This window comes from Eleutherodactylus coqui, chromosome 8, assembly GCF_035609145.1.
Source record: "Eleutherodactylus coqui strain aEleCoq1 chromosome 8, aEleCoq1.hap1, whole genome shotgun sequence".
NCBI lineage: Eukaryota > Metazoa > Chordata > Amphibia > Anura > Eleutherodactylidae > Eleutherodactylus > Eleutherodactylus coqui.
The window spans coordinates 60,097,229-60,123,203 of record NC_089844.1 but is presented as its reverse complement, the minus strand read 5'-3'; the positions used below and the strand labels follow the sequence as shown (position 1 = coordinate 60,123,203).

General features: G+C 42.5%; 1 protein-coding gene and 1 long non-coding RNA gene across 2 annotated transcripts in view; one reads left to right on the top strand and one right to left on the bottom strand.

The window, feature by feature from the left end:
- MAP3K13 (mitogen-activated protein kinase kinase kinase 13) overlaps nucleotides 1-25,975 on the bottom strand; it is a 101,800-nt gene that overhangs the window by 16,690 nt on the left and 59,135 nt on the right. The window contains exons 2-7 of the mRNA XM_066575684.1: nucleotides 23,480-24,037; nucleotides 20,966-21,149; nucleotides 12,399-12,590; nucleotides 12,098-12,256; nucleotides 9,139-9,297; nucleotides 609-717 (exon numbers count right to left, since the gene is read on the bottom strand). Of these exons, the coding sequence (XP_066431781.1) occupies nucleotides 609-717; nucleotides 9,139-9,297; nucleotides 12,098-12,256; nucleotides 12,399-12,590; nucleotides 20,966-21,149; nucleotides 23,480-23,957 (1,281 nt within the window). The 5' untranslated portion in view covers nucleotides 23,958-24,037. The remainder of the gene's footprint in view (nucleotides 1-608; nucleotides 718-9,138; nucleotides 9,298-12,097; nucleotides 12,257-12,398; nucleotides 12,591-20,965; nucleotides 21,150-23,479; nucleotides 24,038-25,975) is intronic.
- Nucleotides 350-24,244, top strand: LOC136576417 (uncharacterized). The gene is made up of 4 exons (XR_010786365.1): nucleotides 350-431; nucleotides 21,076-21,176; nucleotides 23,061-23,206; nucleotides 23,537-24,244. It is a non-coding gene; the product is annotated as an uncharacterized lncRNA (long non-coding RNA).

The window sequence follows — 25,975 nt, the reverse complement described above, 5'->3', positions numbered from 1 at the left end:
CGGAAGGATATTACAGGATATAAATCTTAGGTTAATTGTTAATCCGGGTATACAGACAGGTAGGAACTATTAGGGGTTGATCCAGGGAACAGTCTGATTGCCATTAGGGAGTCGGGAAGGAATTTCCCCCCCAAAAGGGCTAATTGGCTCCTGCCTCTTGGGGTTTTTTGCCTTCCTCTGGATCAACAACACAGGAGGATAACAGGCTGAACTAGATGGACATTGTCTTCATTTGGCCTTACATGCTATCTTACTATGTTATGTTACTATGTTTCTGCAGCTCCTAAGTTATGTAACCGGTAGCTTGCTATATATACTACACCGTTTACGTAATTCTCTTTGACTTCTATAGGAGTTATGGAAACAGCATGGCGCAAGTATATCCTTTCTTCTGATTGCCGCATTCAGGGGGTGGTCAAGCCTAGCCCAAGGTAGGTGCAGGAGCCTTGCCTATTAGGCTTTTATGACATTTCCTGTGCATATGCCATAAAAGTCTGAGATGGGAATAAGTCTTTAAAAAGGATCCTTATGCTTGTTACAGTGTTGCAAACTTGTGAAATGCAATTTTCTAGAAAATAAAGTGAGTATAGTAAATAATGTTGCCATACCTGCGACTTAAAATAGGTCTCCTGAGGTGTCCCCAGGACGTCAGCCGAGGCGATGTCCAGGTGCATGAGGATCTGTCTGAAAGATGGACGGTTCCTGGGTTTGCTCTGCCTGTAGAACACAAGTGAAAACTTTTTATGAAATGGAGCAGCTTCGTTCGTGAAGTCTTTCATATTCCTGCATGTCAGATCACTAATGTTTATTTCTAAGACAAGGCTATTCTTTTTTAGAACAGGATTAGAAAAACTTGCTACATTACATAATAGCAAAGAATATCATTTCCTATGACCCCTCCAGGGCTTAGGCCCCCCTCACACAGGTGTTTGCAGTAATGCAGCGTCTTACAACGCTGTGCTTACTACTGTTTGAGCCAGATTTCAGCGGCACTGGCATGCGTTTTGGCTGCGTTTTCAGCACAGCTGAAAATGCGGCCGAGGATGCTGAAAAAGAAAAAAAAAAATCCATACTCACCTAGAAGGTGCCATCGGAGTCCCTGTCAGTGTTCTCCATAGTACTGGTCTAGATGCGGGGCACTTGTCAAGCCAACAGAGGATCTTTTGCTAGTGACAGGTTTTGAAGACCCCGCCTCCAGCAAGAGATTGCTCTGATTGGCTGAGTGACAGCCGGATCAGCCAATCACAGCCATTGAATGGCTGTGATTAATGCATCCAGCGCTGGCTGTGATTGGCTGAACCGGCTGTCACTCAGCCGGCTCAGCCAATCAAAAAAAACTCAAAAAAATTCAATCCCCGTCACTAGCAACAGATGCTTTGCCGGCTTGACAAGTGCCCGGCAACTAGACCAGAACTACGGAGAACACCGACGGGGACCCCGACTGCACCTGTTGGGTGAGTATGGATTTTTTCCCCCCTAGGTAGTATAGCTAGGGCATTTAGTGCTGCCAAAAACGAGGAACCAAGTTGTTGCGCGTTTTTGGCAGCGCTGAAACCACTGCCCATTCATTTCAATGGGCGACTCAGAGCCAAAAATGGCCAAAGATAGAACATGCATGCCTGTCAAAGCACAGCATTAAAAACGCTGTGTATTGACACTTGTGTGAAAAGCCCCATTAAAATGAACGGGAGCTTTGTACAGCATTTAGCGCTGCGCTGAAAAATGTAGTATATCAATAAGTGCTCATTCTGCGGTTCACAAGCAGCCAAGGATTGCTGGTATGAGGATGAGCAATTGCTAATAGGTTCTTTTGTCCCATTCGAGATTGCTTTCGTCAGCAACTTATCTCTCTGTTTACATGGTGAGATGTGCGGCTGAAAGGCAAGTATTTTTATGCCCGCATGAATGATCCAATCAGTGAATGAATGAGTGTTCTGTTGTTTGTCAGCAGATTGAGGGCATATTCGCACAAGCTGACGACCGGGCAAATTAATATTCTTACAGACATTTATAGCTCATCATTGGCCCGTGTAATAGGGTTTTAACTAATAACGAGAGGTTTGTCAGAATAAAAATCTGCTTAGTTCAAAAATGTTTACTTTTTCTATGTGTGAAAATACATTGGCGTAGCAGGGACTGTAATCATATCTAGATCACTGTGTGTGGCTCCTTCTTGTTACTCTTCACCACCCTTCATACCTCTTTCCCTCACCCCCTCCAAATACTATCAACTTTTCTACAATCCCTTAATGCAACCAACACTCGATATGAACTATCCATTATATATATCAGACCATCTTCCCCAAATTTTCACAAACTTAATCAAACAGCCTCTTTTTTGATATACCCCCCTTTCCAAACATATAACCTCTATTATCATTGCAACAATATCTCATACTGTCAGGGGAATAGGCTGCATCCAACAGGCAGTAATCATACAATGCCCTATGAATTCCCAAAAGAGTATGCTCATCAAGCCCATCAACAATATCCAATATAGTACTAGGATTAAGACCAATATCAGCAATATATATTTTTGAATTATCTCCAGTACCCAATTCAAAATTCACACAATCCTAGCCCATTTGCATTAAATCTTTACTCTCTAGATAACATTTCGGACAGTCCGAGTTGAATCTAATACCCATATTAAACAACTTTAATGGAGTACGATAAACTCTATTCACCAAATACAACTGTGATACTCGTTGACTCTCAGATAGCGACGTCATTGGAATCCTACACAGCACTGCGGCCCATTTATCTTCACCAATGTAACCCAAATCTTTCTCCCATTTTTCTTTTACCTTTATTAGGAGTTACTGTAAATAGTAGGAACGCATCTGTCTATATAAATAGGATATTACGCCCTTCGGAGCTCCAGAACACGCAAGAAAATTCACCAAAGGGTGTTGACCAGTAAGCACAGATACTGACCGCACCCGAGCAGCAAACGTGTTGTAACTGAAGGAACTGGGAAAAATAACTATGGGGAACCTCATAAAGCTCTCGAAAGTGTTCAAAACTATAAAAGAAAAGACCCCCAGAACTTACCTCTTCCAAAAAGATTACCCCTCTCTTCTCCCATGGTGAAAATCCCTCCAACTTAAAGAACTCTGGAAATGTAGGGTTCTTCCAGAGGGAGGGGGACAATAGAAAAATCCATCTAGCTGCAAGATCTGCTTAAATTTATTCCATAATTTAATCTTTAAAATAATTGGATATGATTAGAGATGAGCGAGTAGTGCCTTATGCGAGTACCTGCCCGCTCGTCTCAAAAGATTTGGGTGCTGGCGGGGGAGAGCAGTGAGTTGCGGGAGTGAGCAGGGGGGAGCGGTGGGAGAGAGTGAGAGAGAGATCTCCGCCCCCCGTTCCTCCCCCGCCGGCACCCGAATCTTTTGAGACGAGCGGGCAGGTACTGGAATAAGGCAATACTCGCTCGAGTAGTTTGCCTTAGCGAGTACGCTCGCTCATCTCTAGATATGATCCCTTTTTTCTCACTTCATCCCTTTCTCACATACCATTATAGGGGAACTACAACCTGGCATTTTAGAAACTAATCTACAATTCAACCACACACCATCTCATATCTTGCTCTCCACCCCTTCAACTGTTGCAATTGAAATGCCAAAAAATATATCCAAACATTTGGAATAGTCAACCCTCCAGACCGTTTATGCCTTTGAAAAGTCCCCAATTTAATTCTAGCAGATTTCTTATTCCATAATCAATTCATAAATATCATATGGAGTCTAAAAAAATATTGTGATGGATTTTAAACCGGAGAGTTTTAAAGTATATAAAGGAGTTGTGGTATCAAAACAATTTTAATAAGATTTCCCCTGCCAATTATCGACAATGGGGGATGATTCCAGACCTTGACCTCATTCTCCATCTTTCATACTAATGGAAGCAAATTGGCATAAATAAAGTCTTGAGGTTTAGACGATACCAAAACTCTAAAATATCTGAATTCTTTCACCATTTGAAGTTGCGTTTATTCCAATGAATAGTCCATCGGCAAGGGATCTAAGGCAGGGTTTCTCAACTCCAGTCCTCACGGACCCCCAACAGGTCATGTTTTCAGGATTTCCTCAGTCTTGCACAGGTGATGTAATTATTGTCGGTGCCTCAGACATTGCTACAGGTGTTCTTACTATAGGATATCCTGAAAACATGACCTGTTGGGGTCCCTGAGGACTGGAGTGGAGAAACACTAATCTAAAGGACGAATTACAGATTTCCCATAATTAAAAGTGAGACCCAACATCTTACCAAATATATCAAAAAATGGACATAATAAGATTAACTAATCTTCTCACATACACCGTACACAATAGCAGTTCATCTACATATAATGAGACACATTCCCCAATTTCTTCATACTGCAATCCACATATATCGGGTTATTGCCTTATCAAACCATCCAGAGGCTCCAAACCATGCCAAGGCAAAGAGAAGAGGGGACAGGGGACACCCCTGCCTTGTTCTCCTCTCCAACACCATCCATCCTGAACTATGACCATTTACCCTCCCTCTTGTCCCTGGCATTGAATAGAGCAGTCTAACCCATGCAACAAATTTCTCACCAATCCCATCCTATGAAGAACAGCCCATAAATAATTCCACTTGACAGCGTCAGAAGCTTTGACAACGTCAAGAGAAAAAAACAGCGCTGCAAATTCAAGACGCTTCTGCAACCTTATTTTTGGACTTTGGGTATTTTCTCTGCAGTAACATGACATGGCTAATCCTGATGATAAGAACCAATCACTTGGGGATTCTGATGGTGGACCCATGGCCAATATTGTACAAAATAAAACAAGAAAAAATGTAATTTATTTCATAACATATTCCTGGATCAACATACACAAGAACTGATATACTGCATGTGCTGAGAACGTTACCGGTCCTTTATAGTAACATAGTATGGAAGGCCGAAAAATGACATATGTTCGTCCAGTTCAGCCTATTACCCCCCAATGTTGATCCAGAGGAAGGCAAAAAAACAAACAAACAATGAGGTAGAAGCCAATTTAGACAATATTTAATAACACTTTACAGTAGGAAACATTACAAGTTATCACACAGTGATATCTTATAGCTAGATATATCAGTTATGATTGGTGTGGATTCAACTGTCAGGAACCCCACGGATCTTGACAAAGAAGTGGCTGCAAAACGGCCTTCCATTCATTACTTTCCCTAAACAAGGGCACTTGTAGGCTGCACAGGGAACTGCAGCTCAGGCCCATTCACTTCAATAGAGCTGTGCTACAGTCCCTGGGCTCTGGCCCTTTTTCTCTCAAGATTGGAAGGGCTCCCAGTATTTGAACCCTCACCAATCTGAAAGGGTTGGCATATCCCAAAGGCATGCCTGTCCTATATCTGTATGATAGCAGTAACACATTAATTAACTTTTTTTTATGTAAGCAAAATGAAAATACAAAATATTTCATGTACATCAGTCACAAATCAATATAGCATCCTGCATATCATTTCCAGTAATTAGCATAGCCTGCATGCAATATTAATACATATATTTTGTACAAGCTCCTGCCAATGTAATTTATGTAAAGTAGACATATAATTAAAGTCTCTGTACATAGAAGCAATGATTAAAATTAGGATGCAGAATAGATTAACCGAGATAATTACTGTATAGATGATGTAAATAAATGTAGGTGCCACAGTGCCGTATAATAGACCTGAGATATTAATTCAAGATTTATTTCATGAATGATTCAAATATTTTATACGTTATGGCGAAGGTATCACAGCCAGAAAATGACTGAGGAAAAACTGGGGTATAAAGAGTGACGAAGCTGTATTGGTATCTCAATATGTATAAAATATTTCCATTACACCGTGAGAAATAGATACGGGTCTTGCCTTAAAGAGGTATTCCAGTTGTAACAAGCTATCTCTTAACTACCTGATCGCTGGGATCCCTTCCGATCCTGAGAACAGGGTCCAATCGGTTCCCAAATCAACACAGCAGAGGTCATACAAGCTTGAACTCGGCAATTTCCTGTGCTCTCATTGAAATGAATGGAGCAGTGGTGCGATTGTGCAATTTCCACTCCATTTACTTAAGGGGACCTACTCGACTCCATTTAAGGGATGAGTGGGGGTCTCAGCAGTCAGACCCTACCAATCAGCTAGTTATCCCCTGGATAGCAGCTAAATAGTTACAACTGGAATACCCCTTTAGTTCCAGATAGGTTTCATGTAACAATTTAACAATGACTATTGTTATTAGTATTCAGTGACTGCTCTTACCCTGTTTCCCTGAAAATAAGAGACATACCCTGAATGTAAGACATAGCATGATTTTTCAGAATTTTTGAGGATGCAAAATGATTTTTCAGGCTTTTTGAGGATGCTTGAAATATAAGCCCTACTCCAAAATTAAGCCCTGCTAACAGTTAATTTAAAAAGCCAATTTAAATAGTGTCCAGGCAGCTATACATGTAAAAAAGTTAAACCTTTTTGAACAAAATTTAATATAAGACACTGTCTTATTTTCGGGGAAACACGGTAACAGACTGCATGTAGTTATAGCATGAACGCTATCTCCACCTTCACTCATTTGGTTACTTTTGCCATACACTAGAAAATATTTGGATTGGACATTTCAGCCTAGTTGAGGTCGTTGGATTTATTTATCTTCTAACCCTTGTTCTCTTTCTTGATATTAGTGATAAGAAATGTTGAGTTTGGCACAATGCATTGCTATAGGATAACATGTTATCTGTAGTTTTACATAGGACTACAGGTATCGGTTTCTGCATAAAAGTTTATTATCTATTATTTATAATAGCGACCACAAAGACCACGCTACAAGAGGGATTACAATTAGGAAGTACACTGGGGATATACTTTCACATAGTAAAGTGTATAAACAAGGCTGACCATGGAAGCATCCTCACTGTATGATGATACAGAGGCAGGTGATATACAAGGGGGTGCCCGAAACTGTTGGACTCCCCATGTGCTAAACTTTAGCAGAAGACAGCAAGAAAAGAACCCGTCATCCATGAAATCACGGCTATATTGAGACATATTAAATTCCCAACAGGAAGGACAGTCTGACATGTTTCAAGCTGTCACCGCATCTCTTAGTCATTGGCTATGACTAACAGCTGCTGTGACAGTTGACATGTGTCAAATTGTTGCACCATTATATGGCTTTCCCGTTGGAATTTTAATGTCTCAATAAATCCGTGATTTCATGGATGCTGGATCCTTTTCTTGCTGTCTTCTGCAATTGATTCCGGTCAAGTCCGTGCATCCTGCTGGTGAGCCGCTTCATCTTCTCTGTATGTGCTAAACTAGCAGCTCTTTTATTCTCTGATGACCTGTTTGCTCTGTATATCTTCCATTACCTTTCCTCTTTGTCCTCCTAAGTGGGCTGAGTAGTTGGCATTTGTGGTTGGCATTTCATTACTTGCTACTTCCCCTTCTACCCCCTCCCTCTCTTTGTTGTGCTGGGCATCCTTTTATTGTTTACTCCTTCCCTTATAGGTCCTTGCACCCTCAATTCTGTGTAGTGGCATTATTTTAGCACTTTATGTAACTTTTTATGGTCTTTTTAATGTATTATTTCTGCAATGCCAGGTGTGGGGTCTGTTATATACAGTATTCTAGCATACTCATACTAGTTTAGCACAACTTTGATCTAGTATTAACAAGAGTCACACCTGTAAAGTTGTTGGAGAACAGAAAAAATAGCACAAGGCACAATATAACCAACCTATCCTAAGGCCACCCGTGTATATGAACACCAAGCTGATGTAAGAAAAGTTACAGACAGACATTCATAAAAGCAAATCTGCTCTAATGTAAAAGGTTCTTAGTATCTGCAGTGTCTGCAATGCACTGGGTCATTGAGTGATAATGCTCAATGGTGGATTTCCTATATTGTTAGCATGAAGAGTGCAGAATGCTAATGTAGTGCCATCCTATTGAGAACCCTAACAGTAGTGTCAGTATCCTAGCATCCTATTATGTTGCAATAAGGAACTAGCAGCAATTTCACAGTGTAATGATATGTGAACAACTCTGTCAAAGCAGAGTTTGAGGCTTTACAGAAGTTCTACAAGTTGCTGCTTTTGGTTCGGGGATTACCATATTTCTGGACAATCTCACTGTGTCCTCCATATTGCCCTCAAATTTTGATTAAATGGGTTGTACCAGGATTGAAAGCTATCTTTTATCCACAGGATAGGGGATAATTTAGGGATCTCACCGCTGAGACCCCTATCGATTTCGAGTACAGGGTCCCCCTCTACCTGTCACTGCAGCGTGGTTTCTTCCTCTGCAGCGACGTCAAAATGCCTAGATCGTTATCAGAGCGCGTGTGATCGGCGCTCCCTTTATTTCAATAGTAACTGACAGAAATACCCAAGTGCACGCTGGTTGGCTTTTTCTGTAGTCCCATTTAAAATAAAGTGTCAGCATCCTTGTGCGACCAGTGCTTCATTGTGTCTCCTCCTCACTGCGGAGGGTGCAGTAAGCCCGCAGTAAGGAGTACAAAGGACACAAGACTCCCATTTTTGGGATTATTGGGTGTCTCAGTGGTGAGAACTAGAGATGAGCAAGTATACTCGCTAAGGGCAATTGCTCGAGCGAGCATTGCCCTTAGCGAGTACCCGCCCGCTCGAGACAAAAGGTTCGGGTGCCGGCGTGGGGGAGCGGTGAGTAGCGGCAGTCAGCAGGGGGGAGAGAGGGAGAGAGAGATCTCCCCTCCATTCCTCCCCGCTCTCCCCCGCAGCTCCCTGCCCACCGCCGGCACCCGAACCTTTTGTCTCGAACGGGCAGGTACTCGCTAAGGGCAATGCTCGCTCGAGCAATTGCCCTTAGTGAGTATACTCGCTCATCATTAGTGAGAACCCAACCAATCTGAAAGTTATTTCATTTTCAATAAGCCAAGTCTAAAGCTAGGTTAAAATGAGCAAATAAATGTTTAGACATTTGATATAGTATGATAATTCATTTAAAGACAATGTGCAAAAACATGATTATGTTTTACGAATATGGTTTAAAATATTAATTTAATTGTATTGATAAGTAATTTATTTTCTTATGTATATAAAAATATATATCAAGTTGTCAGACAATAGGGACATCTCTTACCATGTCTGCTTCATGAGGATTTTGAAGCCGTCAGGGCATGTAGAAGGAACTGGAAGATGGAGACTGTTGCTTCCTACACCCCAGATAATGGCTGATGAATCCACATCCTTGTATGGGATCTCCCCAGTCAGCAGCTCCCACAGCAAAACCCCAAAAGACCTGACAGATCATTAGTGCAAAGTTTATTACAATAAAACATCACGAAGCACAGATAAATAAATGAAGATGGATTAGTTATTGTACACACAGATAAAAGCCCGGGCTCTACTGGGTTTGTTCTGTTTTTATGACTAGCACACCAAACATGAAGCTAAATGGGACTATGGTGTGACTAGCTAAACTTAGTCTTCCCCTAATTAGCCTCACTAGTTTTACTTCTAAAGTTCAGTGAGCACAATAAACTTCTACTTAAAGGCTTTGGACACCTTGGGCAGGCAATTTTATTTCCCTTAAAGAGAACTGGTCACGTTCCAATAAGTACCATAGAGTAAGTTATAGTGCTTATAGGAGTTTGGGGAGGTGCTGTACTTCTTATACTTACCCGGTGCCCGGTCCCTCGCGGTCATCCCTGGAAGTCAGGGCTCGGTCTGACTCTTTTCTTAAGTCAGTGCACACACCCACACTGTTCTCTTTGGGAGTATGCACACTTACTGAAGAAAAGAGTCACACTCACAGACTAAGCACCGACTTCCAGGGACGACAGCAAAGGAATAGGGAGCTGGATAAGTATAAGTAGTACACCCCCAGAATCCTCGGCCACTGTCCTATAAGCACCATTGTACTTAGCGGATATGACAGATTCCCTTTAAATGTATGTATTTTGGGATAACAATCATTTTTGCAATATGGCTTAATACAAATGTTTGCACTGTTAGGGCTCTTTCCCACGAGCACATATCGGTCGTCCATTTTCACAGCCGGACAATATACGCTACGTTGGGAGAGAAAGATTTGGTGAACGGGCGCACAAATCAAACGTTTGTGCGCCCGTTCATATGGCCTGGTGAGGCCGGCGCAAATGCGCCGAGCTCACTAGTCCATCGCCCATTTCCCCTCCCTCCCCATCGCAGGCTCACCTCACTTTCCTCCCCGCTTGTTCTGGGCAATGGGAGGGGGTGGGTGGCAGAGCTAAGCACTGGTCCGCCTGCCTCCTCTCATTGATGGTTATGGACAAGGGGCAGGGAGATGGCGGATGCTTAGCTCCACCCATGTCCCGCCCTTTGTCCATAGCCATGAATGGGAGGAGGCTGGGCGGGCCAGTGCTTAGCTCTGCCCCAGTCCCGCCCCCTCCCATTGCACAGAACGAGCAGGGAAGAACGAGAGGGGAGCCTGCATGGGAGGGGGGAGGAGAACAGAGGGAAGGAGTTTAGCAGCCACGCTGCTAAACTCCCTTCCACCTATGGCCACTGCCATGGGCTCCCATAGGAGCCCATGCAGCGGCCAACGTATTCCGTTCCAAAAGATAGTTGCAGGACTATCTTTTGGGCCCGACGTAAAAACGCTCAGCACTATATTGGCTTGGCCGGGCATTTTTACGTCTCTGAAATACACAATGTTATCAGCTGCTATCAACATGTGATCTGATGCATTGGAATCCAATGCATCAGATCACAGCGCATATCGACCGGCTGTGAAAACAGACGGTCGATATGCGCTCATGTGAAAGAAGCCTCAGGCTGCAGTTTCTATCTACAGTGACATGCAGAAGCTGAAGAAGAGAAACAAACTGTTCACATCAGTATCAGAGCCTCCGTCCCTGATTTCCATTAAATTGCAGCTCTATTTCATCTTGTTACAAGCCAGACAGAACCATAATGGAACCCATTATAGTCATAACACAGAACCATTCGGCCAGTGGATGCCATTTTGCTGTTCCCATAATGTAGCAGGAAAACGGAACCAAAAGCAAAGATGTTAACAAGTTCTAAGCTTCAATAGAAGTTCTGCTAGTGAAGCTGGAATGATGGCTTAAGGCCCCCTTACACACAATGATGATCGCTCAAAAGCCATCTTTTGAGCGATTATCGTTGTGTGTAAATGTGTTGCCCATCGTGCACTTACCCTACACTTTTCGTCCATCGCTGACTTCAGATCCACATGAAATCCTCGTCCCTCAGGACAATAAGATAAGATGGACCTCACACTGTGCTCTCCGCAGGCAGCGCTGATAGCGGCTGATAACATTCTTTAACAGCTGTTAACAGCCATGGTCCCACTGGAGAGCAATAGTGATGTATTTAAAGAACAGACCACCCGCTGTTCTCTAAATACATGCAATGAAGTACTAAAGGGCTAAGTTAGCCCATTAGTACCTATGCAAAATGATCGCTCAAAACTATCAGTTTCTGACGAATTTTGAGCGATCATCTGTTCGTGTAAATGCACCTTTAGTTTTATCTTTGTTGTGGTCATAAATTAGCTGATAAGAACAAGCAGGTCAGAAGAAATAAGAGCTGAAATCGAAGCCATCAGCCCAGTTTCATTGACTATTTTCTTATTAAGACTTGGATTGCAGTGTCCATATACAGTGATATGTAGAAGCTGCAGTAGACAAATGGTGCAACATTATTAATCAAACCCTATAGCACAGCCACAAGGCCGTATGAATCTATAGATAACCTATGTCCCACTGATTGATGACTGTGCATTACAAAGACTTCACAAGGACAAGATCTTTGTCATACGGCGTCCAATAGAACATATAGCATTTTTTTTCTGCATGAATCGATATGAAATCAGATGTATACTGGAGCTATATTACAGCTCTGTGCAACTTGAGTGGACGTATGGACCCTTAATACTGTAGTGTACCAATAATTCTGAGTCCCCAGTGTTAAAGCCATTATATTAGAATAATATGGTTATATTTATATCAATCTGTGACATAAGACTGGTACATGAGTTGACAGGACAAAAAAAGATACACACATACTGTACATTTCCCAAAGTGGCTACTAACCAGATGTCTACTTTTTCCGAGACGGGTTCATTGCGGATGACTTCAGGAGCCATCCATGCCACAGTGCCAGCAAATGACATCTTGGTGCTTTTATCACTTAGTTCTTTGGATGTTCCAAAGTCCGAAATCTTTACTGTATCTGTGTGGGTCACTAGGACACTGTATGGGATACAATTACTGGTTACTCAGGGTTTGCCACCATTATTGAAATTAGCACATAATTCCGATTGTTCATACAATACTTCTACTAATGCTCATATGCCAATTTCTATATTTGTATCAGGATAGATTTAAAACGTACTTGGGTGATTTGAGATCCCTATGGATTATCTTGTGCAGGTGGAGGTAGTTCATGCCGCTAGCGATTCCACTTGACCAGTCCACCAGGAGCCGGGGGGTGACCTTTCTTCCGGCCCTGAGTACCTCATAAAGCTGTCCATGGGCACAGTACTCCATGATAAGGCAGTAACATGGAGCCTGTGTACAAACGCCTCTGTATGGAGCACAGAAGAGAGTAGAGAGGAGATCAGGTTAGTAAAGAGAGCACAGAACTTCTCACACATGGCAGTAATTCTATGCAGTACCCAGCAAATAAGACGTGGTATTCCAATATGGAATCACGGTGACCGTATAGTGTTGTGTGGAGTTAATAAATGGCGTGCAATCATCAGACCTCTGCAAACCAATCAATGACATCATACATTTGACTTATGATAACTAATTAAGCATGCCAGGAGTAAAGCTGTTGGTTAAGTTTTCATAGTGCATAGCAAAATCATGTGAAGTTTTACCCAAGTCATTAAAATAATCACCAGTAACCACAATGTCTTTAGTAGAACATTTTCATCAAGTTGTTAAAAATTACTTTTAGCTTTCCTTGTGAATGCTAAGGTATAGCCTATGTGGCCTACATACTATACTATATTGATGTGCCAAAAGTCAGGAAGTGGATGGATGATGTCTACAGGGATGTTGAGCCATTCCGTCTGGATAGCTACCCACAACTCCATGATATTTGTAGGTGCAGGATCTCAGGTGCTAAGGACCTCTTCACCCCATCCCATAAATGCTCGATTGGGTTTTCGTCGGATGAATGTGCAGGAGACACCATTCAAAGGAGCCCGGTGGCACAATGCATTATACTGCTAGAATATCCCATCATTGTGGGGGTAACATGAAGTCCATGAAGGGCTGTAAATGGTCACCAAGCAATGAAACGTAGCGGACACCAGTCAATGACGTGTTTAGATGGACCAGTTGACCCCACCCATGGCATGAGAACACACTCCACACCAGTATGGAACGACCACAAGCCTGCACAGTGCCTTGTTGACTGCTGGGGTCCATGACTTCATTGGGTCTGCACCACACATGAACCTTACCATCAGCCTGAAACAATTCGTAATGTGATTTGGGCATGGCAAATGTAATGCCTTCAATGACATATTCCTGCTACATAGGTGACACTGTGGCTCAAGGAATGTTAAATGGCACATCAGTGTATACTACACTAACTACATTGTTGATGATTGGCAGCTTTCTTTCTATGCGCAGTACAGGGAGAAAGCTGTCAATCGCCCGTGGAGGGCTGCAGAAGCTGCAGTGCATGAATACCGCAGACTACGCAGCATCTGCACTGCACATATGGATTTTAAGAAACCTACTACACCCAACATAGTAAGTGACCCTAAACTTTAATCAGGGTCTCTGTCACTAGTTTATGCCACCCTCAGAGCAGCATAAACCTGGTGAAAGATGCCCAAAACTGATTGTTCCTGAACAGAACAGTGGGATTACAGCTATATACCTGCATATTTCCTGACTGATTTTAATATCTACGTGCAGAATGGATGAAGGCTGGGATGAAACGTTTTGGTGTTTGAGATCTGAGCGAAATCCGTCATCGGTTGATGGAGGAGATGATGGTGCAGTGCGTATCTGCATACGGCGTCGCCTGAACGTCCTAACTTACCAGCCTCCCTCACCTTAAATGAACTCAAGATGAGCTACAGCTTGTTTACTGTACCTACAGCAAAAATCAGATAGGGGGAAACAGAGAGAGAAGAAGTCGGAGAAGGAAAACAAAAGGCTTATGAGAAAGGACAGCGTGCCAAGACGCAGGAAAATGCATTACGCAAATGCAAGTGACCGCGGGTTAAAAAAGAGATGCAAAGAGGTTGAGTGGGCAGTGAGGGAGGCAGGAGAAGAAGGGGAGGAAGAAGTCAGGATGGGAGGAAAGGAAGAATACTCTGAAAAATAATGACAGGTGGGATGAATTACAGCAGGTGAAAGGAATCGTCACAAAGGGCCAGGTGATAACAAATGTCAAATTTAACGGGGCAGGTACAATAAATCAAATATACTATAATATGTAGTTCAGTTTTAGGGCTCCCTTACATGAACGTGTCTTACTGCGTAGGTAATATGCAGAAACTAACGACATTACTGGCAATGCTGCCCTTTACACAGCGCGCATAATGCGCTCGCAAAGAAGAACGCAACCTGCACTATCTTAGCATACTGCTGTGCGCTCACGGCAAACACTCATGCAAGAGAGCTCTCAGATGGGACAAAACAATAAAATATGGTCATATAAGAAATGTAATATCCCCAGACAGATCCAGATACAGTGTCCCACTAAATATAAGCAGCCATAGTTCCTCCCTTAAAGAGACCCTATGGTCTTGGGCAATCAAAAATGGCTGCATTGCTTCTCTGATGCATAGTATGCACTGGTATGCATTAATAGTCTAGGACACTACATGCTGCTCTAACTGATCAGTACTGCTCATGTGGGCACCACTGGCCAATCAAAGCAGCATGTAACGTCTTAGACTATTGATGCAAACTAAAGCACAGTGTGCATCAGGTAGTCAGAGAAGCAGTGCAGCCATCTTTGTTTGTCCAGGATCGGAAGGTCACTTTAACAGATCCAGAAACAATGGCTCTTTAATAGTTACAGCCATATTGTCCTCCCTTATAGAGACTTGCAAAAGTGATTGGTATATAGATTGATGTTCATTCAGTCAGATTTTCTGTGATATTCCGTAAAAGTATGAAGCCAAAATACTGCAACAATATGAATGTCTAACATGACCCCACTCTGGCGGTCCAATATTGGGGTATAATGCTTTTCAGAATACCAGATATTTTTTTTCAGATATGCAGCATTATTCTAGAATGCAGAATTTCAACGTCCTACAAGGCTGTATCAGATTTAAGCATTGTTGTGATTAAGGCCTTAAGCTTACTGCCAAACACTAGGAATACTGTAAGAGTTGGGTGAAAGTGCATATTTCTTGAAATGGAGAAAAGGGAATACGCCACTGTCAGGTACAAACGATCAGCTAGCTCGCTCTTGCTTTTTCTCCCAACATTAGCTGTTGGAATGCCCTCATATATATTCCTTAGATCATAGGCCAAGAGACTTTTCAAGTCAAGTATAAACAGGAAACATGTCTTCAACATATGGAAAAGAAAACTAGTAACATCCTGTCTTCTAGTGCTGGCCATTTTTGAATGGCCCCAAAGTTCTTGCATTAAAGAGCAAGCCTTAGATACCGCCATATCATTTTGCTGGCCAGAGATAGCCACGTAACAGCATGCCAACCAAAAGGAGATGTCACAGCTGTGCAAACAGATCCCTTAGTCACCGATTCCCCTATAAACATAAACCAACGATAGATGACCCCAATCTTTGGTTTTGGAAAATGGTTTCCAGAGATAGGAGAGGGTTTTCTTTAACATAAAAACAAACCCAAAAATGTGCAATTTTCAAATGTAGCATGGTAGCATTGTGGGTGAGCATTAAGGTACAGCCCCCTGGTGCAAGCACCAAGCCATGACTGAATCCTAGGGTGACATCACATCGTGAAGCTTTTTTGGCAGACTGTTTTAGTTGGGTGGGTTGCCATTGCCTTCCCAAGTCAGTAAAATGAGTACCCAGCTTGCTGGGCACTCATTTTACTGACCTCAGAAGGATGAAAGGCTGAGTCAACCTTGAGCCAGCTACCTGAACCAAGCGGAGATTGAACCTGCAACCTTCAGGTCGTGAGTGAGAGCTTAGGACTGCTCAGTAATGGAATGAAACTGGAACTGCAACATTTTGGGTGCCCTGACCTCTTGTGTATATTTACCACATTTAGGTGCTGTTTCTATCGGTAACTCAGAATAAAGCCAATACAAGCTAACAGCAAAGATTGTTTAAAAAGAGCATCAAACTCATTACCAATTCTACTTTTGTCACATGCAAGTTATATGAAACGTACTGTCATATTTTAGATCCAGAATAACGACTAAAAGGATGAATGTCCCAAAAAAAATTGCTAAATATTCACACCCAAGCTAGAGTACTGTGCAAAAGTTTTAGGCAGGCATGGAAAAAATGCTGCAAAGCAATATTTTTTTTCAAAAACAGAAGAAGTCTGATTGGCTCCAAATTTATTCTGCAGAAGGACAACACCCCCAACCATCCAGACAAAGTCATTAAGAACTGTCTTCAGAATTACAAGGAGTCCTAGAAGTTATGATATGGCCCCACAAAGCCCTTATCTCAACGTCATCAAGTCTGTCTGTGATTACATGAAAAGACATAAGGATTTGACTAAGTTCACATCCACAGAAGATCTGCAGTTAGTTCACCAAGATGCCTGGAACAACCTCCCTTCCGAGTTCCTTCAAGAAATGTGTGCAAGTGTACCTTGAAGAATTGATGCCGTTTTGAAGGCAAAGGGTGGTCACACCCAATATTGATGTGATTCAGATTTCCCTTTTGTTCGTTCACTTTGCATTTTGTTAATTGACAAAAACAAAACTTTTAACACTTCTATTTTTGAAAGTATTTTTACAGCATTTTCCCCACATCTGCCTAAAACCTTTGCATGGTACGGTATATTCTACACCTGTACTTTGAACTGCAGGCTAAACATTACTGCATCACAGACTGAAAAACAAAGCTAGAAAACAGAACTACAAAAAGTTGGGAGCCACTTCCTGCTGTGTGGCTTGCTATCATAGTAGCCTTAAGTTATGGCCATATGTATTGGCTATAATGGGACATTCACATTAACAATATTACCAACATATTCAATGCCCAGAGTGGTGATAACTTATTGGCATAATAAGAGTGCTCAAACTGAAATGTCAATAGAAATGTCATGATTTTGTGTTTCATTACGTAGAATATGTTAACATTTTTTACTTGAATATGGTTCACAAAGTATAAAAGGTTGGGGACATCTGATATCAGGGCATAAGAACATTCTTGGGTAGAAGCCATCTCTAGAATGTGTCCCAGAGGAGAAAGTCAATGCCAAGGCAGAACCTGCTCTGAAGGACTCAGCTACAACATGCATTAGGGTGGCTTTACATGGGACCACTGGCGGGTGCTTAAGAGCCCAACAGCCGTCCCAATGATTAATGTGTTCCTGTGCTTTCACGTATGAGTAACAGTTGCTCAGTGAATGGAGACGGAGCACACTGGAGATCTCTTCCAGCCACCGAAAGCCATTCATAGGTGAACAACTGCCTGTTTACACGGGCCAATAGTCATTTGGTTTTTAAGGCTCGTTTACACATGCGCTGTGGGCAAAGATGGTGGCTATACTGCACTAAAGTCCGTATGAACTGGTTAATTTTTTCTACTTGAAGTAGCTCCTTCACACGATCCGAGGTGTGTGCTTTTCAGCTCCCATAGGAGTCTATGTAAAGCACGCACCAAAAATAGGTCAGGTCCTTTCTTTGTGCACACCACAGAGCTTAGATGTGACCTGCAGTCGCATGTCCTATCTTTATTAGGTGCGCAAATGTAGTGTGACCAAACAACCGTTCATGTGAATGCTTCTATAGGAATCCATTGGTTCCTATAGAAGTGTGTTCTGTGCGCGCCTTTAATATGCGCAGACAGAGCTTGTGTGAATGAGGCCTTAAGGTGAACTAAAAACCAAGTGACTCCAACAAGTGAGCAATTCTCGGTCACTTGCCCCGTTGGGTCCCGCATTTACATGGGACGATGGTCACCCATAAATCGCTCTTTTGAGCGATTACTCAGACAACTATTGCCCAATGTTAAGTCACTCTGACATATTATTTTAAATGGGTGTCATATACCTCCAAAGGATGCTTCCAATGGAGGCCACGGTATGCAGTGATTTCTGTTGCACATTGATTGCCATGTGAAAGAAAGTATGCCGCGCAGTATATATTTTTTCACTGGATGCCTCTGTATGGAATAGCACAGCAGACTGCGCTATCCCATATAGCACAAAAAAGGTATACCAGCTCAACAAGGTCCAAAGAACAGTCTTTCTCATCTGTATCATTGGAGGACACAATGTTCTGCTATGTCCTGACGTTCAACTAGGTCGCCTGCTAGAGGGCCCCCAGCTCTTTTAAGTTTCACCCCTCTTTCTGATGGTGCTGATGTCACGTCCAGCTCACCCAGTCTACTTATCTCTCTTCTAAGCAGGAGGCGCTTTTGGGTGGAAGTTTCTTTGTCATCAAAAGAAGGTCATTATCGTCCTGTTGCATCTTACCTCACTGCATGTGGTATCTTGGCCTAGTGTTAATGAAGACTAGTCCCTTGGGACAGGCCAGTCACAAATGGGCTCGGTTGTAATTCGCAAATCTACCACTCTCTAGTGGCATTCTTCAGGCGCATTTGCTCTCTCCTGGTGCTCCCATCAACACTAGTGGATCCTTGGGTTTCCGAGGTAGGCTTCTCGCACTGGCGCCGCTTCGTGGCAGTGCAGGGTTACCGTACCAGAAACATCATATGTTCAGGCTGAGTTACCCATTTCTTGGACAGTGGATGCCGAGTTGGAAGCTCCTCGTCAGGAGCCTTTTTCTCAGTGTGTGTGTGTGGGGGGGGGGGGGGGGGGGGTCAAAGCTGTGTCCCCCAATGAACATGACGAGAAAGAGATTATGGTAAGATCTTACAAAAATCTAGTTTTTAGCCTTCATTGAGCAAATGGGGCTTATGCCTAAGTTTTATGTGCCGGAAGCTGTCCTGGCACAAGTTATAAACGGACACTGCAAACACAGTGTGAATCCATCCTAGTACTATATTTCTCTTTAACCCATTCCCGCTGCAGGGCGTAAGTTTACGTCCTGGCAGCCTGGTACTTCCCGCAACAGGGCGTAAACTTACGTCCTGGAGATAGCGCGGGATCACATATGATACAGCGCTATCCCGCAGCGGGAGTCGGCTGTCACTCACAGCCGGCGTCTCGCTGCAACAGCGGGGGGACATCAGAGATGCGCCCGCCACTGTTAACCCCTTCCCTGCCGCGATCTAAGTAGATCGCGGCAGGGAAAGAGTTCACAGCGGGAGCGCGGCTCCCTCTGTGTCTCCGGCCGGAACTCGCGATGTCATCGCGAGAGCCCGGCCTGTCACCATGGCAACAGGACGCCAGACACTGGCGTCCTGTATTGCCTATGCCTGAGATCGCTGTATGAGCGATAAGGCATGGGAGAGCAGTAGCTCTGCCATGCCTTATGACAGCGATCATCAGGGCAGTGGTTAAAGTCCCTCAGAGGGACACAAACAGTGTAAAAAAAACAAAGATTTAAAAAATGAATTAAAAAAAATGTAAAAAAAAGAGTAAAAAAACCATTTTTTATGCTTTTTCTCAGATTAGCATAAAAAAAGGTAAAAAAAAAATAAAACCCCACATATTTGGTATTGTCGCGTCCGTAACGATGCGTACAATAAGTTGCACATGCTTTTGACTGTGCACGGAAAAAAACGCTAAAAAAAAAAGCTAAAAAACTGAGGCAAAATGCTCATTTTTAGCGTTTTGCCTCACTAAAAACGCAATAAAAGTGATCAAAAAAGCCGCATGTATGCCAAAATGGTACCAATAAAATCTACAGCTCATCTCGCAAAAAATAAGCCCTCATAGAGCTCTGTACATCAAAAAATAAAAAAGTTACGGGACTTTGAATGCAGCAATTTAGAATAGAAAAAAGATTTCCAAAAAAAAGGGTTTTTATTGCAGAAAAGTGGGAAAACCTAAAAAAAATGTTAGAATTTTGGTATCGTTGTAACCGTACCGGTCTGCAGAAAAAATGGAAAGTCTCATTTATGCTGCATGATTAACGGTGTAAAAAAAAAATAAAAAAATCTATAGCAGAATTGATGCGTTTTCTCTCTCTGCTATCATTAAAAAAAAAAAAATAAATTGTTACAATATAGTCTATGTACCCAAAATTGGCATTGATAAAAACTACAGTTCGCCACGCAAAACACAAGCCCTCATACGGCCGCGTCGACGGAAAAATAAAAAAGTTATGGCTTTTGATAAACGGAGAAGAAAATCCGCCAAAAATTGTTGCGTCCTTAAGCCCAAAATAGGCCATGTCATGAAGGGGTTAAGTAGCTGCCACAGCTTCCTCCAGCTATAGCAGTGGATTGCCTGAGGTTCCAGCGGTTGTACCCCACCATTCAGTTGACTGCCAGTAATTCCTAATACTAGAAAAGACTGTCCAGATGGGACAACCCTTTAAGGTTTTCTTCACAGCAGGGACACCTACTTCAACATGACCAGAGAATTTATGTTGATGGAATCTTAATTTGTTACACACCAGTGAAAAGTATATGGTTAATACTATGTCTCTGTAATACGCAGCGGTCTTCTACACAAGCTGTACAAAAAGCAAGAAAAAAAAAAGGTGATGACCGTTTTCTAATTTTTCTTCTTTTTCTTTTTAGTAAATAAGTTTTATGGTGACAATCTTATTTCTTTTTAATCATAATCGCTTGTAACAAGCAATGCATTGTTCTAAAAAGGATTATTACTGATGATTCATTCACAGGATTGAAAAGGTATCTCAATGAGTCATGTAATGGGCAGTAATCACAGTACATACTTGAAAGCAATGATGTTGGGGTGCTTCAATTTCCTCAGGTGCTTAATATCAGTCTCTTTTTGTTCTCTCACTTTCTTGATTGCAACTTCTTCTCCTCGAAACTTCCCCAGGAAAACTGCTCCTTGTGCCCCACTGCCCAGCCACTGCAGCTCCGAAATCTCCTCGAATGGAACTTCCCAAGTGTCTGAGAAGTAAGGAAAGGATTAGAAAGGTACATATAAGTCTACGGGCCATCTTTGATATTTCAACAGAGGATGGAACTGTACAAAATAATGCTATGGTCTGTAATGAAGGTCTAAGGATGCCCATACATTTTAGATTCAACTGTCAGATGAATGCGCTTTTGGCTAACAGCTACTTATCTTGCCAACAACCCCAAGTATGCATGTGTTGTGAATCCAAAGAGGGGAGAAAGCTGCTGCCAGACAACTTGAGAAATAAGCCATTGCCAGGGTTAGGGAGTTGGAGTCCAATTGCCTGATCCTTATCTCCCCGGACAACTGCTGTCACTAAACATTCAGGAGGTCTCTATATGCTTTAGATGGCCAAGTGGTCCTTTGAGCAGACTTGGCCAATCTAGATCTAAGGGTACTTTTACTTGGGATGACTGTCAAACACATAGGCACCTGACAGCCGTCCGAATGATTATTGCTCACTGAATGAAGGCAAAGCATTCTGGAGATCACTTCCGGCCACCCGCCTCCATTTAGAGTAAACAGACAGTCATTCATAAATGAACAACTGCCTGTTTACATGGGCCGACGGTAGCTTACTATCTAGGTGAGCTAAAAACCAAGCCACTCCAACAAGTGAACGATTCTAACTCATTTGCTCTGTCACGACTGTGTTTACACAGGATGACAGTTGCATGTAATCACTCTTTTGAGCGATCACTTGGGAGACTATCGGCCTGTGTAAAAGTACCGATATTCTTCTCTAATTATAAATTACCGGGTGAACAGAAGGGTATCTAACCATACTAGAGTGCAACCAATCCAGAGATGTTTAATGCTTTTACTGTCTAGGGAGTAGCAAACAGCTGCTAACTATATATATATATATTTCACCTCCTCTCTAATGATCAACACCCACATGTCTGTCATTGCAGGCAGAATCCCCTTGACAGTAGAGTATATTACCAGCTTCTGTGTCCTTGACCCTACTCCCACCTTTCCAGCCTAGGCTCCCCCCCCCCCCCCCCATGACTATAAGACATGGACACAGACTGACACACAAGCTCCTCACTCGCTAGTAAACAATAAGGGCTATAATCCGTGTCCTACTGCAGACAATAGTCAGTGGAGGGGAGGGGGTCAGCCATCTGCTCAGCGACATCAGGAAAGATGGAGAAACTTCAATGCATCTCTCTAATCAGAAAAATACACAGATTTATGCCACAATGGGTACTTATTTTTGTATTTTGCTGACGCACTCTCGGATGGTATGGTTCAGGCAGATGCTGACATCAATATTTGTTTCTCTATTTGAACATTTGGCATGCATTATAATACAGCTGCAACCTTCCCCTAAGCCATTTGCATATGGACCCTGAGCTGCTGATATCTGTAGTACTCTACAGCAGCTCTTATATGTATGTGACATGTCAAAAGAACCAAAAACCTGACAACCCCTTCCCTACTATGGCATAAAAACATGGCCAATAACCTAAGTGGTTAAAAACATATACACACAACCCTTACTTCTTATATGGATGCAATCGGCAAAAAAATGGGGCTCCGTTGGCTTATAACGGGTTCCATCTGGGTCCCATCGCTTTTCCTTTCTTTTGACAACAAAAATAGCATTGCCAAAAGTGACTAAGGCTTTTGAAGTCAATGTGAACAAAGCCTAAGATATACAGTATCAACAGGAGTATAAATATACCGGTACTGTATATATGGCATTAAGAGACACCATTGGAGGTTCTATTAACTTGAATGGCATTTCTATTCTGGTTGTAAAAATGAAGGAATCACAGATGGAACCACGAGTTTCTGTTTGGATCCACTGTACAATGAATCCAACACAGTATCATGACACCAGCCTTAAAGGGAGTGTCAGCAAACCTGCTAACAGACACCTTCTTTTACTACAGACTTGCTGTGGATTTCGTCCTTAGCAAATAATCCGTATGCAAGATATGTGGATTTTGCCATGCAAGAATCTTCCACCACGTATGAAGACACCCCAATGAGCCATCCTGTCGCAATGGTTCAGATGAGGTCTACTTCCACTCATGCAGTAAGTATATAAGGGTCAAGTGTGGGGTGACGCATAGAGGAAGTGTATAAAATCATAGCAAGTCATTGGCCCCATATTACAGATCTGCACCACACCGATCTAGAACTCAAAGCAGAATACTGTATATAGGGTTATGGTAGAGGAAATAAGTATTGCATATAAGTGTGTGGCACTTTTATATCAGATACAAAATGCTGGACTGCACTACTTCTTGTCATTACAAATTCTCAATTTTCTACAACATTGGAATATTTTTACCATTGCATTTTTTACCTTGCTGTTGGAGTTTATAATCCGTCGAATACGCCTTTCCTATCATATTCCATACAGGCCTCAGACAGCCGAAAAGTCCCTCCAAGAATCCTCCATTTCCACTCCCAGAGCGACTAAAATGTATCTTGATGTCTTCGGTACCACTGTTACTGCCTCCATCTCCTGAGTGACTGCTGCCTGGAGGTGCAATATTCTCGACTTCATCTTGGTCCCTCAGCTGCAAGACACTATTCTCAAACTGATCTCTTGAGTCCTCACTGATGGAGGTCAGGACCGCTGCAGTGACTGGGCTGTTGGCATTGTCCAAGTTATCACACTTCTCCTGAGTCTCCGGAGACTGATGGTGACCAGATGTGGTGTGATCACCATATCCCACTATGTACTCCTTATCTTCTCGTATCGTATCAACAATAAGATTTGGAGAAGTTGACCAACTCAATGGATCGTGCGGACTGGCCATGGTACCATTGATGTGCATGGGGTAGCCAACCCCAAGACACCGGATCTTGAGGTGGTTTGTTCAGCTCAGCCTTAGAACTGGAAGCAGCTCACATGGACCTGTAATGGATCACATGAATAGAATATTAAGTACATAATATTTCTCTGTGTAAACACAAACTGCAAATAACGATACTCCTAATTATACCACACATCAGAATGCCAAATCCTTTGAACTTCAAGTCAATAAAAACGCTATTGCATGTCTCATCACCTCCCGCCTAGACTACTGCAACATCCTTGTCTGTGACCTCCCATCTAACTCTCCTGCACCCTCCAACTCTGCCGTCTAGTTTATCCACCTTTCCCTCTCCTCTCTGTAAGCAGTCTTCTCTCCCTTTTTATCAGTCTGTCATTCATTTAGTTCATGTTTAGTACTTAAAAAAAAAAATCTTATGCAATATACTTAAATAGTCGATGGTTGAAAACTTTTAATTTCATCCAGGGATTAGGCTGACTGCCATTAGGGAGTTGGGAAAGAATTTTCCCCCGAAAGGGCTAATTGGCTGCTGCCTCTTGGGGTTTTTTGCCTTCCTCTGGATCAACAAGGAGGTTAAACAGGTTGAACTAGATGGACATTGTCTTCATTCAGCCTTACATACTATGTTACTAACTGGAATAATCCTTGAAAATCGGCTGAGCTACGCCATTTTCATAACCTGCATATAAGTCAACAAGAGTTATGCAACTTGGCACAGCAAGCTACTATGTCCTGCAGCTCTAGAGCTATGGAAACAGGGTACTTTGCTGTATCACGCTGTTTGCATCACTCCCATTCCCATTGACTTCTATGGGAGTTATGAAAACTGTGCAGCACATAACGCTTGGCTATTTTCGTCCTCCCAACCAGGGTGGCTGGGGAAGCTGGGGGGGGGGTCTTAACTCAAGGTCAGTTTGGCTCCCAGAAATGGGAAATGAACCTGCGAATATGTCATAACATTTAAAATGGGAATACCCCTTTTAATAGAGCTTTACAATAAATAAAAATTACTGTTTAGGCTGATATCATGCATCAGCGATGTCAACTGCACATAATCTGCAACATATCTGAGAACGTTATGCATCAGCGATGTCAACTGCACATAATCTGCAGCATATCTGAGAACATGCTGCAAAACAGCTTAACTGTTTGTTGCAACGTGAACTCGAGAAAAGTCTGCATGATGTCCATCATATACAATATGTACACACGTACGTACACTTATTTTGTCACATATTCTGTTCATTGCTAATCATACAATACTTACATGACGCCTTATGTTGCCGGATATAAATATTTCCCTTCCATGGTCACTTTTTTCTGTCTAGGAACGGGTTAAACTATAGAAGTGCTTGACTGCACTGACAGACAAGCCAATTAGATAAGTAAATAATAACGGATATGACTATAGGTGGTGTCTGCAGACTCTGCCCATGCCCTGTGCGGTGCTCACATTCAATTACCCATAATGCACTGTACAGGAATTAACAGAGCGTGATTATATCAGAGCAGAACCCCTGGTGACAGCTGCCTACCACGGCCTATCCTTGGGTGGAATAAACCCATTCAACTCGAAGTTCATTAGAGATGTTCTGCAGGTTTATGGGAATGTGAAGACAACCCTGCTTAATGACATACCCCGCAGTTCAGCGGCCGCGCTCCATGTTCTGACATATCTAGGCTTTTAGCAATGTCTTTAATCATTTTGCAAATGAACATTTTAAAGCGGGAGAAGAATGAAAATCATCCAGTCTAGTAATAAAGAATAACTGAATACAATGTAACAGCACTGGACGACCCTAATATGTTGTATGTATCAGCACAATGTAGCCTACATTATTGTGTATACCTAGGTAATGATAGACCCCTCTGTGTCCTTATCTGTTAAATTGTATCTGATTTTTTACAGTGCATTCAGATGGATTGATTACCCTTCACAAAATCGTTCAAATGAAAGCGAGTGATAATCATTCAGTTTAAACATGAGCCAAAGATGAACAGGAATCATGAGGTTCTCA